Source organism: Taudactylus pleione, unplaced genomic scaffold, assembly GCF_031769625.1.
Source record: "Taudactylus pleione unplaced genomic scaffold, aTauple2 ptg000539l, whole genome shotgun sequence".
Lineage (NCBI taxonomy): Eukaryota > Metazoa > Chordata > Amphibia > Anura > Myobatrachidae > Taudactylus > Taudactylus pleione.
This window is the reverse complement of record NW_028284941.1, coordinates 3,859,604-3,875,920: the sequence shown is the minus strand read 5'-3', so window position 1 is coordinate 3,875,920 and position 16,317 is coordinate 3,859,604. Positions and strand designations below refer to the sequence as shown.

At 40.7% G+C, this 16,317-nt stretch overlaps 1 protein-coding gene across 1 annotated transcript in view; it reads left to right on the top strand.

The window, feature by feature from the left end:
* LOC148500939 (protein kinase C delta type-like) overlaps positions 1 to 15,154 on the top strand; it is a 62,030-nt gene extending 46,876 nt beyond the window's left edge. Inside the window, exons 8-9 of the mRNA XM_088451161.1 lie at positions 11,038 to 11,166; positions 15,026 to 15,154. Coding sequence (XP_088307287.1) covers positions 11,038 to 11,166; positions 15,026 to 15,154 — 258 coding nt within the window. The remainder of the gene's footprint in view (positions 1 to 11,037; positions 11,167 to 15,025) is intronic.
* The last annotated feature ends 1,163 nt before the right edge of the window (positions 15,155 to 16,317 follow it).

The window sequence follows — 16,317 nt, the reverse complement described above, 5'->3', positions numbered from 1 at the left end:
CATGAAGAGGTTGGCGTAGCTCGGAGCGAACTTGGTGCCCATCGTGGTACCTGTTCTCTGTAGGAAGTACTCATCCTTAAATAGAAAAAAATTATTCGTCAAAATGAAGTTGATACTTTCTAAAAGAAAACATTGCAAATCTTTCGATAGATTTGAGGTGTCAAGAAAATGTTTAGTGGCTGCTACTCCTAAATCATGCCTAATGATGGTATAAAGGGTGCTTACATCTGATGTTACCATGAAAAAATTGTTCTCCCATTTGATTTTTTCCAGAGAAATTAAAAAATCTTTTGTATCTCTCAGATGGGATCTATTACGGACTACTAGGGGTTGAAGATAAAAATCGATGAATTCGGCTAGATTCGAAGAAACCGAATCCACACCAGAGATAATTGGTCGTCCTGGGGGATTACATAGACTTTTGTGTACTTTTGGCAACACATAAATCACTGGTGTGACAGGTTTCTCAATCAAAAGGAAAGATGCTTCCTTGTGCCCTTTTTTTCGTACTTATCTATCAAGATTTTTAGTTTATTACAAATGATGATTGTGGGATCTCCACGTAGTTTTTTATACGTTTTAATGTCTTGTAATTGCCTATAGACTTCACACTCGTAGTCTTTTGTGTTCAATAATACCACTCCTCCACCCTTATCGGCGGGTTTTACAATAAGATCTTTATTCTCTTTCAGGCTTTTTAAAGCTTTCCTTTCTTTAATTGTTAAATTACACCTATTTTTATATGGTATATTACTATTCTTTTTTTTACCTTCTATATTCAATTTTTCAAAATCTCCCAAAACTAAGGCATTGAAAGTATCTAAAAAGGGACCTCTAACATGTTGTGGATAAAAGACTGATTTCGGACGAAACGGAGTGACAGACGTCTCTTCCGTCGGTATCTCATTGTGAAAGAATTTTCTTATTGTTAATTTTCGAATGAATTTTTGAGTATCCACAAAGATGTTGAACGGGTTAATACTACAATTCGGAGCATACTTTAAACCCTTTTCTAACAAGGATTGTTCATCTTTAGATAAAATATGAGAGCTAAGATTAAAATTTTTTACCTTTGAATATTTCTCCAATGAGTTTAGATTTGTTATAATCTCAGTGTTTCCACTACTTTGATCATTATCAATAAATGTCTTGTTTTTCTTATTCTTCTTACGATTTCTTTTTCTCTTATTCCTTTTGGGGTTCCTAACTATTTTACTTTTCTTGCCCCCTCTTTTCCCCCTTGTAGTGGATTTCTCAATTACTTGTAATTGTATTGATAGGGGCTTTCTTCTAAAAAAGGAGAATATGCTCTAGCCAATGGTGAAAAACGGTTCCCATGACAAAAGGAACCCGAGAGGTCCTCATTTCTGTCATATATATTCTTCTGATTCCTGGAGTAATCGTTATGATAGTACCTATTTCTATTCATTCTGAATTTATCATTATGTTCCACATTACTGTATCTTTGTTTATTCCCTGATTGGTACCTATCTCTGTTGTTATATGTCTTAATTGGAGGGAATCGATGGTATCTTCTTGAGACCTCCCCTCCTTGTTTGTATTTATCCTTCGGAATTATTGGGATAGACTGATCATAATATGGAATCCTAGGAGTTTTTTTTCCTTGTAGCTCACTTCTGCATCCAATATCAGTTTTGTCTCGATTAAATTTATTAGATTTTTTAGCAACAATAACTTTTTCAGCTTTTTTAATTCTATATTTAATTCCACTTTCTAATTGTTTAAAGATTTCAGAGTTGCTATATGGTGTTACTAAAGATTCTAAAATACTAATCTCTTCTTCTAAAGATTTTAATTCCCTTCTACGTTCTTTAATTATTAGATCCATTAGTGAAAATGAGCAATCTTTAGTAATTTTCTCCCATTCACTTCTAAAGGTCTCATTAGCCGTAGAAAAAGAAGCTTTCTTATCAATTTTTAATCCTTTAGGAATGAGCTGATGTGCTATATAATTCTCTAATGTAGCTACCTCCCACCAGATCTTATTTTCCTTTTGTAAAACTACTTCAAGTTTTTTCATCATTCCTTCAAGATCTTCATCTATTAATTCTATGGAATCATTACTTTGATTAAATAGTTTGTCAGAAATTAGACGTCTTTCTTCTCTGAAATCAAACATAGTGATAACAATTGCTGCAGGGTGGTAAAAACTTTTTAAATGGTGACCAAAAAGATAGCAATATATAATATAATAAAAAAGTTTCTACCCAGTCTGCGCACAGTCGCCAATAATGGGAGTTCTCAATGATAGTGAGTGTCACCACACTCACACATAGACAATCTTATACACAAAAATCAAAAAAGAACTACACCTGGGCGCTATATAAATATATTTAGAAGTGGATACATCCCTTTCTCAAAGTTGGATCCTTTACACCTTCTCCTCTTCCTCCAGAAAACGGATTGATGTTACAGGGTTTTTTTCTCACGACCAGTTGACATGTGGAAAAATATATCCATATATCAATATTTCAGGAGGTCAATTCCAATCTTAGTTCATAGACAAGGAGATCAAAATCCCCAAATACCCTGTGACACGCCAGCGTACCCCACTCACAGCAGAAATATGATGTGTGTTCCTCAAGAGGTTTCTTTTAAAGATCCCATCACCCGGAAATTACAGAGAGATAGAACAGCAGTATCCTGCGTACCGTAACTCACATCAACACATGCAGAAACACCATATAAAGGTTTCTTTGGTGGGAAAACATAGCAAGCGTACCGAAACTCACAGTAAGAACAGTGATTAACCACTCATAATGGTTTCTTTTCTCTGTATCCGTCAATGTAGAATAGACTCCCAAAAATTGCAATCAGGGGATACCAGATTAAAAAATTTATTACCAACAAACTTAGTTCCACAGCACCAAAAAGTTAATCCATAAATAGTACAATAAATCACATGCGAAAAAATAGCAACAAATAGAAAAATAAAAATAAATAGATAAAAATGGCAAATGATCTCCCTTGTGGATAACGTGGGTAATGTCATAAACAAGGATTTGGGCGATAGTCCAAAAAGAACCCAAAGCTTATAGAGACATACCTCACCACAGGGGATCTGAAGAAAACACTCCTTAGTCGACGCGCGTTTCAGCTCATATGAGAGCCTTTTTTAAGACATGTAAGGAAGTGTAATACAGACCATTATTTAAACAAACATCCGCCAATCACGTTATCTCATGAGGCAAACCCCCTAAATGGAAGCCAATCCGAGTGTGCCAAACTCACATGTCAGGTAATCAAGCTGTTTGCGCACACTGTGCACTGGAAGCAGCCGGATAGCACGTAGCCTACACTCCTCATAGAAGCAGAGTCGCGTCACATGTCAAACGGAAGTGACGCGACGCTTACCGCCGGGAGCGGAAATACCCTGTTGCTTAGCGATGGAACGCAAGCATAACTTTGTAAGTGGCACACCCGGAAATGAAGACTGAACATTACATAACATAAATCAAAAATAAGACACATTATAAAAACACAATAGTCATCACGGAAGAACAACTGAATAGGCGTCATAGTCTATAATTATAGGTTTTGGCTAACTATTCAGTTGTTCTTCCGTCTTCATTTCCGGGTGTGCCACTTACAAAGTTATGCTTGCGTTCCATCGCTAAGCAACAGGGTATTTCCGCTCCCGGCGGTAAGCGTCGCGTCACTTCCGTTTGACATGTGACGCGACTCTGCTTCTATGAGGAGTGTAGGCTACGTGCTATCCGGCTGCTTCCAGTGCACAGTGTGCGCAAACAGCTTGATTACCTGACATGTGAGTTTGGCACACTCGGATTGGCTTCCATTTAGGGGGTTTGCCTCACGAGATAACGTGATTGGCGGATGTTTGTTTAAATAATGGTCTGTATTACACTTCCTTACATGTCTTGAAAAAGGCTCTCATATGAGCCGAAACGCGCGTCGACTAAGGAGTGTTTTCTTCAGATCCCCTGTGGTGAGGTATGTCTCTATAAGCTTTGGGTTCTTTTTGGACTATCGCCCAAATCCTTGTTTATGACATTACCCATGTTATCCACAAGGGAGATCATTTGCCATTTTTATCTATTTATTTTTATTTTTCTATTTGTTGCTATTTTTTCGCATGTGATTTATTGTACTATTTATGGATTAACTTTTTGGTGCTGTGGAACTAAGTTTGTTGGTAATAAATTTTTTAATCTGGTATCCCCTGATTGCAATTTTTGGGAGTCTATTCTACATTGACGGATACAGAGAAAAGAAACCATTATGAGTGGTTAATCACTGTTCTTACTGTGAGTTTCGGTACGCTTGCTATGTTTTCCCACCAAAGAAACCTTTATATGGTGTTTCTGCATGTGTTGATGTGAGTTACGGTACGCAGGATACTGCTGTTCTATCTCTCTGTAATTTCCGGGTGATGGGATCTTTAAAAGAAACCTCTTGAGGAACACACATCATATTTCTGCTGTGAGTGGGGTACGCTGGCGTGTCACAGGGTATTTGGGGATTTTGATCTCCTTGTCTATGAACTAAGATTGGAATTGACCTCCTGAAATATTGATATATGGATATATTTTTCCACATGTCAACTGGTCGTGAGAAAAAAACCCTGTAACATCAATCCGTTTTCTGGAGGAAGAGGAGAAGGTGTAAAGGATCCAACTTTGAGAAAGGGATGTATCCACTTCTAAATATATTTATATAGCGCCCAGGTGTAGTTCTTTTTTGATTTTTGTGTATAAGATTGTCTATGTGTGAGTGTGGTGACACTCACTATCATTGAGAACTCCCATTATTGGCGACTGTGCGCAGACTGGGTAGAAACTTTTTTATTATATTATATATTGCTATCTTTTTGGTCACCATTTAAAAAGTTTTTACCACCCTGCAGCAATTGTTATCACTATGTTTGATTTCAGAGAAGAAAGACGTCTAATTTCTGACAAACTATTTAATCAAAGTAATGATTCCATAGAATTAATAGATGAAGATCTTGAAGGAATGATGAAAAAACTTGAAGTAGTTTTACAAAAGGAAAATAAGATCTGGTGGGAGGTAGCTACATTAGAGAATTATATAGCACATCAGCTCATTCCTAAAGGATTAAAAATTGATAAGAAAGCTTCTTTTTCTACGGCTAATGAGACCTTTAGAAGTGAATGGGAGAAAATTACTAAAGATTGCTCATTTTCACTAATGGATCTAATAATTAAAGAACGTAGAAGGGAATTAAAATCTTTAGAAGAAGAGATTAGTATTTTAGAATCTTTAGTAACACCATATAGCAACTCTGAAATCTTTAAACAATTAGAAAGTGGAATTAAATATAGAATTAAAAAAGCTGAAAAAGTTATTGTTGCTAAAAAATCTAATAAATTTAATCGAGACAAAACTGATATTGGATGCAGAAGTGAGCTACAAGGAAAAAAAACTCCTAGGATTCCATATTATGATCAGTCTATCCCAATAATTCCGAAGGATAAATACAAACAAGGAGGGGAGGTCTCAAGAAGATACCATCGATTCCCTCCAATTAAGACATATAACAACAGAGATAGGTACCAATCAGGGAATAAACAAAGATACAGTAATGTGGAACATAATGATAAATTCAGAATGAATAGAAATAGGTACTATCATAACGATTACTCCAGGAATCAGAAGAATATATATGACAGAAATGAGGACCTCTCGGGTTCCTTTTGTCATGGGAACCGTTTTTCACCATTGGCTAGAGCATATTCTCCTTTTTTAGAAGAAAGCCCCTATCAATACAATTACAAGTAATTGAGAAATCCACTACAAGGGGGAAAAGAGGGGGCAAGAAAAGTAAAATAGTTAGGAACCCCAAAAGGAATAAGAGAAAAAGAAATCGTAAGAAGAATAAGAAAAACAAGACATTTATTGATAATGATCAAAGTAGTGGAAACACTGAGATTATAACAAATCTAAACTCATTGGAGAAATATTCAAAGGTAAAAAATTTTAATCTTAGCTCTCATATTTTATCTAAAGATGAACAATCCTTGTTAGAAAAGGGTTTAAAGTATGCTCCGAATTGTAGTATTAACCCGTTCAACATCTTTGTGGATACTCAAAAATTCATTCGAAAATTAACAATAAGAAAATTCTTTCACAATGAGATACCGACGGAAGAGACGTCTGTCACTCCGTTTCGTCCGAAATCAGTCTTTTATCCACAACATGTTAGAGGTCCCTTTTTAGATACTTTCAATGCCTTAGTTTTGTGAGATTTTGAAAAATTGAATATAGAAGGTAAAAAAAAGAATAGTAATATACCATATAAAAATAGGTGTAATTTAACAATTAAAGAAAGGAAAGCTTTAAAAAGCCTGAAAGAGAATAAAGATCTTATTGTAAAACCCGCCGATAAGGGTGGAGGAGTGGTATTATTGAACACAAAAGACTACGAGTGTGAAGTCTATAGGCAATTACAAGACATTAAAACGTATAAAAAACTACGTGGAGATCCCACAATCATCATTTGTAATAAACTAAAAATCTTGATAGATAAGTACGAAAAAAAGGGCACAAGGAAGCATCTTTCCTTTTGATTGAGAAACCTGTCACACCAGTGATTTATGTGTTGCCAAAAGTACACAAAAGTCTATGTAATCCCCCAGGACGACCAATTATCTCTGGTGTGGATTCGGTTTCTTCGAATCTAGCCGAATTCATCGATTTTTATCTTCAACCCCTAGTAGTCCGTAATAGATCCCATCTGAGAGATACAAAAGATTTTTTAATTTCTCTGGAAAAAATCAAATGGGAGAACAATTTTTTCATGGTAACATCAGATGTAAGCACCCTTTATACCATCATTAGGCATGATTTAGGAGTAGCAGCCACTAAACATTTTCTTGACACCTCAAATCTATCGAAAGATTTGTAATGTTTTCTTTTAGAAAGTATCAACTTCATTTTGACGAATAATTTTTTTCTATTTAAGGATGAGTACTTCCTACAGAGAACAGGTACCACGATGGGCACCAAGTTCGCTCCGAGCTACGCCAACCTCTTCATGGGTATATGGGAGGAGGAAGCCGTGTGGGGTAGTGGTGCGCTCGGGGCGGACTTGGTGTCCTACCATAGGTACATAGACGACATATTTTTCATATGGAAGGGGGATAGACCCAGTTTGGACATTTTTTGTAACCATCTGAATAATAACAACAGAAATATCTTTTTAACTTTCGAAATTAGTCAAACTAGCTTGAACTTTTTAGACATCACTGTATATGTAAAAGATGGGAAAATAGAAACAAAAAATTATACTAAACCGACAGACTCGGGGTCTTTTATAAATATGGCCAGTTGCCATCATAACAACTGGCTCGATTCAATTCCATTAGGCCAGTTAAAAAGGTTGCGGAGAAATTGTTCAGACCTAGAAACTTTTCACACGCAAGCGGAGGAAATGAAAGTTAGGTTCAAAGCGTGTGGGTACGATGAGGACAATATTAATGAATCCTTTAACAAAGTGAAGGGGCTGGAACGGAAAGATCTCCTTAAAGAGAAAACAACTCAACCCTCTTTGAATAAGAATAATGAATATCAATGGGCTTTCATCACCGATTTCTCTAAACAACATAGGGATATCGAAAAGATCCTCAGGAAGCATTGGGGGATTCTCAAGAGAGATCCAATCTTAGGCACTAAAATACCAGATAAGCCAAGATGTATTTACAGAAAAGCTCCTAATCTCAAGAATAAATTGGTAAAAAGTTTTCTCGAACCATCCAATAGTAGGACGAAAATCCTTTCTAAAGGTTTCTTCAGATGTGGTTCGTGTGTAGGATGTAGGTCTATAAAAGGAGATGGAAGAAATAAAGTAGAAACAGTTAAGATTAACGGCAACGATTTTTATATAAAAGATTTTATAACCTGCAACAGCAAAAATATAGTATATGGGATTCAATGTGAATGTAATAAATTTTACATTGGTCGTACTTCTAGACCTTTAAAAGTGAGACTTAGTGAACATGTACGTAACATAAAGAAAGGATTAGAGACCCATGCGCTATCTATGCATTTTAAGGAATTTCATGGTAGTTCCTTGAATGGTGTAATGGGTTTTTATGGATTAAAAGCAATCAAGGGCAATCCTAGATCGGGAGATATAGCCACTATGCTAGCTAAGGCTGAAATGAAGTGTATTTTCTCCTTGAAGACTCTTGCCCCGTTAGGGTTAAATAAAGATTTTGAGTTAAAATGGTTTTTATGATTTTGCTTGATTTAATATGTTAATTGCGATCTTGTTTCTAACATTATTTTTCTGTTTTTTTCATATTTTTTTTGGTTATGGAACTTTATGAAGAATTATAGATTTTTTCGGGACAATATTTGGAAATGAAGATCTGAACAATACACGCTGAATTTATACAACTGCTCCACGACATGAAATGAGACATCGGCGTCATAGTCTATAATTATAGGTTTTGGCTAACTATTCAGTTGTTCTTCCGTGATGACTATTGTGTTTTTATAATGTGTCTTATTTTTGATTTATGTTATGTAATGTTCAGTCTTCATTTCCGGGTGTGCCACTTACAAAGTTATGCTTGCGTTCCATCGCTAAGCAACAGGGTATTTCCGCTCCCGGCGGTAAGCGTCGCGTCACTTCCGTTTGACATGTGACGCGACTCTGCTTCTATGAGGAGTGTAGGCTACGTGCTATCCGGCTGCTTCCAGTGCACAGTGTGCGCAAACAGCTTGATTACCTGACATGTGAGTTTGGCACACTCGGATTGGCTTCCATTTAGGGGGTTTGCCTCACGAGATAACGTGATTGGCGGATGTTTGTTTAAATAATGGTCTGTATTACACTTCCTTACATGTCTTGAAAAAGGCTCTCATATGAGCCGAAACGCGCGTCGACTAAGGAGTGTTTTCTTCAGATCCCCTGTGGTGAGGTATGTCTCTATAAGCTTTGGGTTCTTTTTGGACTATCGCCCAAATCCTTGTTTATGACATTACCCACGTTATCCACAAGGGAGATCATTTGCCATTTTTATCTATTTATTTTTATTTTTCTATTTGTTGCTATTTTTTCGCATGTGATTTATTGTACTATTTATGGATTAACTTTTTGGTGCTGTGGAACTAAGTTTGTTGGTAATAAATTTTTTAATCTGGTATCCCCTGATTGCAATTTTTGGGAGTCTATTCTACATTGACGGATACAGAGAAAAGAAACCATTATGAGTGGTTAATCACTGTTCTTACTGTGAGTTTCGGTACGCTTGCTATGTTTTCCCACCAAAGAAACCTTTATATGGTGTTTCTGCATGTGTTGATGTGAGTTACGGTACGCAGGATACTGCTGTTCTATCTCTCTGTAATTTCCGGGTGATGGGATCTTTAAAAGAAACCTCTTGAGGAACACACATCATATTTCTGCTGTGAGTGGGGTACGCTGGCGTGTCACAGGGTATTTGGGGATTTTGATCTCCTTGTCTATGAACTAAGATTGGAATTGACCTCCTGAAATATTGATATATGGATATATTTTTCCACATGTCAACTGGTCGTGAGAAAAAAACCCTGTAACATCAATCCGTTTTCTGGAGGAAGAGGAGAAGGTGTAAAGGATCCAACTTTGAGAAAGGGATGTATCCACTTCTAAATATATTTATATAGCGCCCAGGTGTAGTTCTTTTTTGATTTTTGTGTATAAGATTGTCTATGTGTGAGTGTGGTGACACTCACTATCATTGAGAACTCCCATTATTGGCGACTGTGCGCAGACTGGGTAGAAACTTTTTTATTATATTACATAATGCATGTCTGCTGTTATTTCTACAGGTATGAGTGTTATGCATTGTGGCCCTGATGCTGACTTGTAGCTGCTACCACATTGCGTACACAGAAATTAATGTTATCTTTGCCCGTATGCAGAGTTGTACGTATCTTTGCTGTGCATCTGCCCCAATACACAACATCATCAGTGAGCACTTGTTCTCCAGCCTATAGTGATGCACTTACTTGCGTCCTGATTGTTAGCACTCAGAGACACAGAGCAGAATTGGACTCAGTCAGTGGGCATTCCTGAGTGGTGGCTACACATATGCGGTCGTGTCGCTGTAAGCGGTTGCATCCAAAGACGCACAACCACTCACACAGGTGACCATACTCACACGGAGCGCAAGTTTCAATGTGCATCTGATAGTGCATCTAAAGATGCATCAAGACAGACCTGCACCACTGCAACAGGGTGTCTCAGTATTAATGACATCGGCCGCAGCATTAGCATAGAGTCGCAGATACGGCTGCAGCAAAAAACGCATGTGACTCAGAATCAGCCCCATACTTGTGTACACTCAGTCCCACAGCATGTGCAGTGTGAGGACACACAGGATACACTACATAAACAGGCAGACGTTCCAATGAGCATCAAGCCCTATGTATAGAACCTCATGTACATAAGTGTATTGTACTGGTCATCACTGTACGGTACTGCAGGCACATTGTGGTGACCTAAAAATAAAAGATAATATTATGATGGACGTATCGCCAGTGTAGCCATGGTGCAATATGTATTTCATATCTGTGTCAGGTATAAATGATGACCTGGCAGCACGATTTACATCATTTGAAACACATCATAGCCACTTATATTCTGCCATGTTTGAAACATTATTCAGTGCAGATGCTGTATTACGGTACCTGTCATTTATTCTTGTAATCAAGGCTCTTTACCACTGAATAATGGCTACCATACAGTGGGCCTTATATATCAACGAGTTTTATCGTTCACAACGAGTGATATAACTTGTTGTGTATGATAAATGATGCTCCAGCCAATCAGCTCCCAACTGTCATTTTTCAAACATGACAGTTGGGAGCTGATTGGCTGGAGCACCATTATCATACGCATTGAGTTTTATCACTCGTTGTGAATGATAAAACTTGATGATAAATAAGGCCCTGTTTGTCTTATATATGAACTCTGTGTTATATATGGGTTACAGACTCATTTACAGCTGAATTGTTACATAGTTGTGCTCTTGTTTCTCTTATCAGCTCCTGAACAAAGATCCTGCGAGACGTCTGGGTGCGGATGGTATGATTCGGTACCATCCTTTCTTCCGGAGCATTGATTGGGTGAAGCTGGAAGCCCTCCAGCTAGAACCCCCTTTCATACCCGGCAAAGTAAGTGCATAGACATTGGAGGAGCATTATACATGTGAAGAGTTATAAAGGTTCATCGTCAATTTTGCCCTCTAGTCTGCCGTATATATTACCTAGGGCAGGGGTGGCCAGACGTTTGGACTCTGTGATCTACTTTTAAAACTAGAAACTTTTTGTGATCTACCGAGCCTGAAAAAGGGGGCGTGACCTTGCAGCAAGCGATGTGGAGGTCTGTCCTGCCGAAATCACACATAGTATCCCCAATTCAAATTACTCCACACAGCAGCACAATCTTATTCACATTACACCACATAGTTGTGTCCCTTATTCACGTTATGACACACAGTAGTGCCCATACACAATGCCCACAGTAGTGATCCTTATGCAATGCCCACTGTAGTAGTGCCCCTTATTCATTGCCCCCAGTAGTAGGGCCCCTTATGTTAAGCCCCCTGTAGTTGTTCCCATTATGCAGTTCCCCCTGTAGTTGTGCCCATTATGCAATGCCCCCTGTATTAGAGCCCATTATGCAATGCCTCCTGTATTAGAGCCCATTATGCAATGCCCCCAGTAGTGACCCATATGCATCTGGGTGGCCGTTTATTGCCCACTCCTATGTTAGACAGACACAGGGGGTGCTTCTGGCTGGAGTGGTACAGGAAGGGGGGCATGGGGCTAGGGAGGCTCGAGGCTAAAATGTCACAGAGTCTCAATAAGGCTCGAGAGTCACAGGGGGCATGAGGCTGGAGAGAAACAGGGAGGACTTGATGCTGTTGAGAACAGATGGTCATAAGGCTGGAGAGACACAAAGGGGCATGAAGGTAGAGAGGCACAGAGGACATGAGGCTGCAGAGGTACAGGGAGACATGAGGCCTGAGAGGCACAGGAGGGATGAGGCGCAGGGGGGCATAAGACTGGAGAGACATGGGGGAGCTAAGACTGGAGAGACACATGGTTCATGAGGCTGGAGAGACACACGGGGTTATGCGCCTGAAGAGACACAAAGGGGCATGAGGCTGTAAGGAATATGAAAGTATGAGGCTGGAGAGACACAGAGGGATGACACTGTAAGGCACTCACACTGGGTAGCAAATTGGCAAATGACAAATCAAAAATAAAAGTTATATATAATCTTATTGGCCTTCATAATATTTCCTATAGTATAGTTGTTGATAAATTACTTACTAATGTAATATCCTGATGTAGTAATGGTATAGGTTGGTGTCACCTTGGTAAGGGATGGACCTTCATGGTATGTTTTCTTCAGCAGCAGCTACACCACTGTTTCAACGCAGATTGGAATGATAGACCATGCAGATCACATAGTGTGTATGGCCTTTTTGCGCACTCCACGGTCGCATGCGATATCATCCGGTCGTTAAAGAAGGACAGAACGAGGGATCATTCCGTCATTCATTACATCGCTCAATGTGTACCCATGGTACGATATGTTGGCCCGTCGTGCCAACATATCGTCTGGGTACACATCAGCTAGTGTATAACCAGCATTACACTGGGGGCTTTATCCCACTCTTCATGCCACACAAAAAGAGACACTCCTCTTCCAGCACTTCTCTGACACCTCCTTCCATCCTACCCATATCTATTGGATGTAGACACGTAGAAGTGAGTGCTCCAGAGTGGCTCCTGAAGTGATATGAGTTAATGTTATGCCCACCTACTTAATAGATGGGCACCCAATCAGGAGTAATCTTTTATCTCTGAGAAGGAGCCTAATGTTCGTTTCCTTTAGGAAAGGCATACCTTGATGCACGGACCCAGACTTTTATTGTGGCACCCCTAGCCGAACGTGTTCAATGTTCATTAGCACATCTTGTTATTGATATGATACCCAAAGCCTGCTTCATGTGAACCCCCTAGAACCCAGGCTAGCGAGGTCTTCCACCAATAACAGCCCATTGTTCATTTAGAACTAGGTGACGTACACCGGTACTTAGGCAGCCGCCTGGACTTATCACTCGGGGTAGTAGGGTTTCACATGAAGATACAATGGGATATTGTGGTGAGAGAATCAACAGGAACAGAAGCTGGTACACAATTAATGCGGCTTTGAGAGTCGATGGTGCGGCATGGAACCGGAAGTAGAAGTGAATACTAATCGATGTGGCTTTGAGAGCTAATGGTGCAGCTCGGAGTCGGATGCAGAAGTGAGTAGTAATCGATCCGGCTTTCAGAGCCGATGGTGCGGCTTGGAGTTGGTTACAAAAGCTTGTACACAGTTGATGCAGCTTAGAGCGCTGATGGTACGACTTGGAGCCGGATGCAGAAGCGAGAAGTAATCGATGTGGCTCTGAGAGTCAGTACACAAGTATGAGTACCAGTTTATATACAAATTAGTGTACTGCATCCTTAAGAGTTGGTACACAAGTTGGTGTACAAGTTTGTGTACAAATTAGTGTACTGTGTTCATGAATGTTGTTACACAAGTGTGTGTATTACTTAGTATACAATGGTACGGATTTGAGAGACGGTGGCTGCACGGATGCTGCTGATGCGGCTAAAGCGCTTAGGAGAGGCTGGAGAGCCTGTGGCAGCATGGACGCTGCTGATGTGGCTAAGGAGCCGTAGGAGTGGCTAGTGAGCCGGTGGCAGCACAGCAGCTGCTGAATGGGCTAAGGATCCGTTGGAGAGGCTGGAGAGCAGGTGGCAGCACGGATGCTGCTAATGCGGCTAAGAAGCCGTAGGAGAGGCTGATGCGGCTAAGCAGCCATAGGTGAGGCTGGTGAGCCGGTGGCAGCACGGACACTGCTGATGTGGCTAAGGAGCCGTTGGAGAGGCTGGAGAGCTAGTGGCGGCACGAACGTTGCTAATGCGGCTAAGGAGCCGTTGGAGAAGCTGGAGAGCCGATGGCAGCATGGACGTTGCTGATGCGGCTAAAGAGCCGTCGGAGAGGCTGGAGAGCCGATAGCAAGGTGATACCGCTGGAATACCCTTCCACGAGGTGTTAGAGAAAGCTGATGATGTGGCTGAGCCGAGAGGACCTACAAGAATGCGAGGTGTCAGCGAGGCGGCAAAAGGTCAGCGTGTTCAAATAGGAAGACAAACTAATCATGCTGTGCTATGGACAACACGTGACCTCCTGAGACGTGCAAATCGCCTAGCAACTGAGAGAACCGGAACAAAGGTGTCATGAGAAGGTAAACTGCCAGAAAGAGACAAGTCGTGGCCGCGACTTGTAACAGTTATTGAAGGGGTAGGAGGGATTTTTGAATATTTTTTTACACATGCTAATAGGTGATTGAGCTCAAACTGCCAGCGGTTAAGCTATCTCCCCTGTACCAACAATCTCTATGTTTTCTGGCAGGTTTGTGGCAGTTTACCTTATACATCTGATGTTTTATATATTTTATATTGTTTTTGTGGCTAAAAATTTAGACTTGTCTTATATTGTCGTGTTTTGAAAATGGTGGTATTTAAGCAGTTTGCTATCAGTACATCCTTTCATAGATCAGCTGTATAGAAATATGCACAAGAATCGTCAACAATCAGCAACTTAAGCAAACCGTAGCTTCAAAAAAATTCCCCCATTGCGTCTAATGTCAGGGAATCTATTATGTTGGTCTGCAGTGTGTAATGTATAAAATTTACTGAATAATAGTGAAGCTGCCAAGACTCATTTCTCCCTGAAACTTGTTGTAGATATAAACCTTCCATTCAAAAGATAAAACACCTTATTAGGGGGGATAATTGTGAATCTCCTTAATGGGTATAAAATGTTTAATAATATGAGATGCAGATGATAATGTAGACACTGCTGGTTGGCCAGATAACTATTTGCTGTATGACTGGTTATGAATACATTCTCAGGGTAATAGATAGTTTATAGGAAATACACATCTTATATTCCTTCTCTCTGCAGCCATCTGAGGAGTCATTCCCGCACCTGACGCTAGAACAACTGATGCCAACAGCAGGATCTGCCTGGGACTGGGAAATCAGCTCATTAGACCAAGAGCATTTCCGTGGCTTCTCCTTTGAGAACATCTAGCCCATCCTGCCGTACCACACTTCTGGCCTCCTCCATGGCCCTGTTACTTTTTATGTGGCAGAACATCGCCCATCACTTCTCTGCGGCCCTTTGATTGCTACTATGTAACATCAACGTGAGATTACTAAAACTATTTTTCAGAATTTTTTCTGTCCTGTTACATATGCTATATTATGTATTAGGTTTTGCTGCTAAATGCAATGTAATTGTAGGTCTGAAAAGAACATTAAAGAACCATTAAAGAGACCCAGTAACTCAGGGCCTGATTCAGCAAGGAACGCAAGTGAGAGAACGCACACACTCGGCTGAAGTTGTCGCACTGCACATGCATCGCACTGCGCATGCGCGAACTAGCCAGTGCAATTGGGCAAGGGTACGCAGACTACACGCAGTGTGTACGCAGAGCCTTCTGATATTGATTGACAGGAAGTGCCGTTTGTGGGTGGTGACGGGGGGTGGTCGGGCGAACGCAAGCGTGCCTGTGCACTGGGACATACATAATTAAGGCAGTGCGGTGCCATACGCAGCCAGACGACTCGATGCACGCAGGAAGTGGGCAAAATCCTGCTCGACATCAGGTCAACCTCTATTGTGCCTATGGTTCTCAATGTTACCGATGTTTCCGCTGTCTTGCGGACTAAGGCTTTGAGTAAAGTGAAGTGGGCGGCATTGTGTAGTGCTGGGCGTCTGCATCTTATGCTGCAGATGCTTATACGATGCACATATATTCGCAGCGGCCAAGTGCGTGTGTGCGCACACTTGCGTTCCTAGCTGGATCAGGCCCTCAGAGTCAGGGGCGTAGAGAGCCCTGCCGGGCCCAGGCGAATAGGGGGCGTGACCCAATCACAGGAGGTGTGGCCATGCCCTCTTGAGCAAAAAAAAAAAAAACAGTTCTGCAGCGCCGCGGAGGGGGGCACTATGAGCCCCTCAGCCCGGCGCAAAACCGGGGGGGGGCGCGATCAGTGTTATTGCTCCCCCCCACAGGCATAGGAGACTGCTGTGGCTGCTGCTCAGCAGCCACGAGCAGTCTCCCACTGCAGCTCAGCACACACTGGACCTCATTCAGACCCGCTCGCAAGAGGGTCGATGTTTAGGCTGTGCGCAAGCCCCGGAGCGAGAGAGAAATTCTCTCGCTCCGGAGCTCACTACAAAAGGGGCGGCTG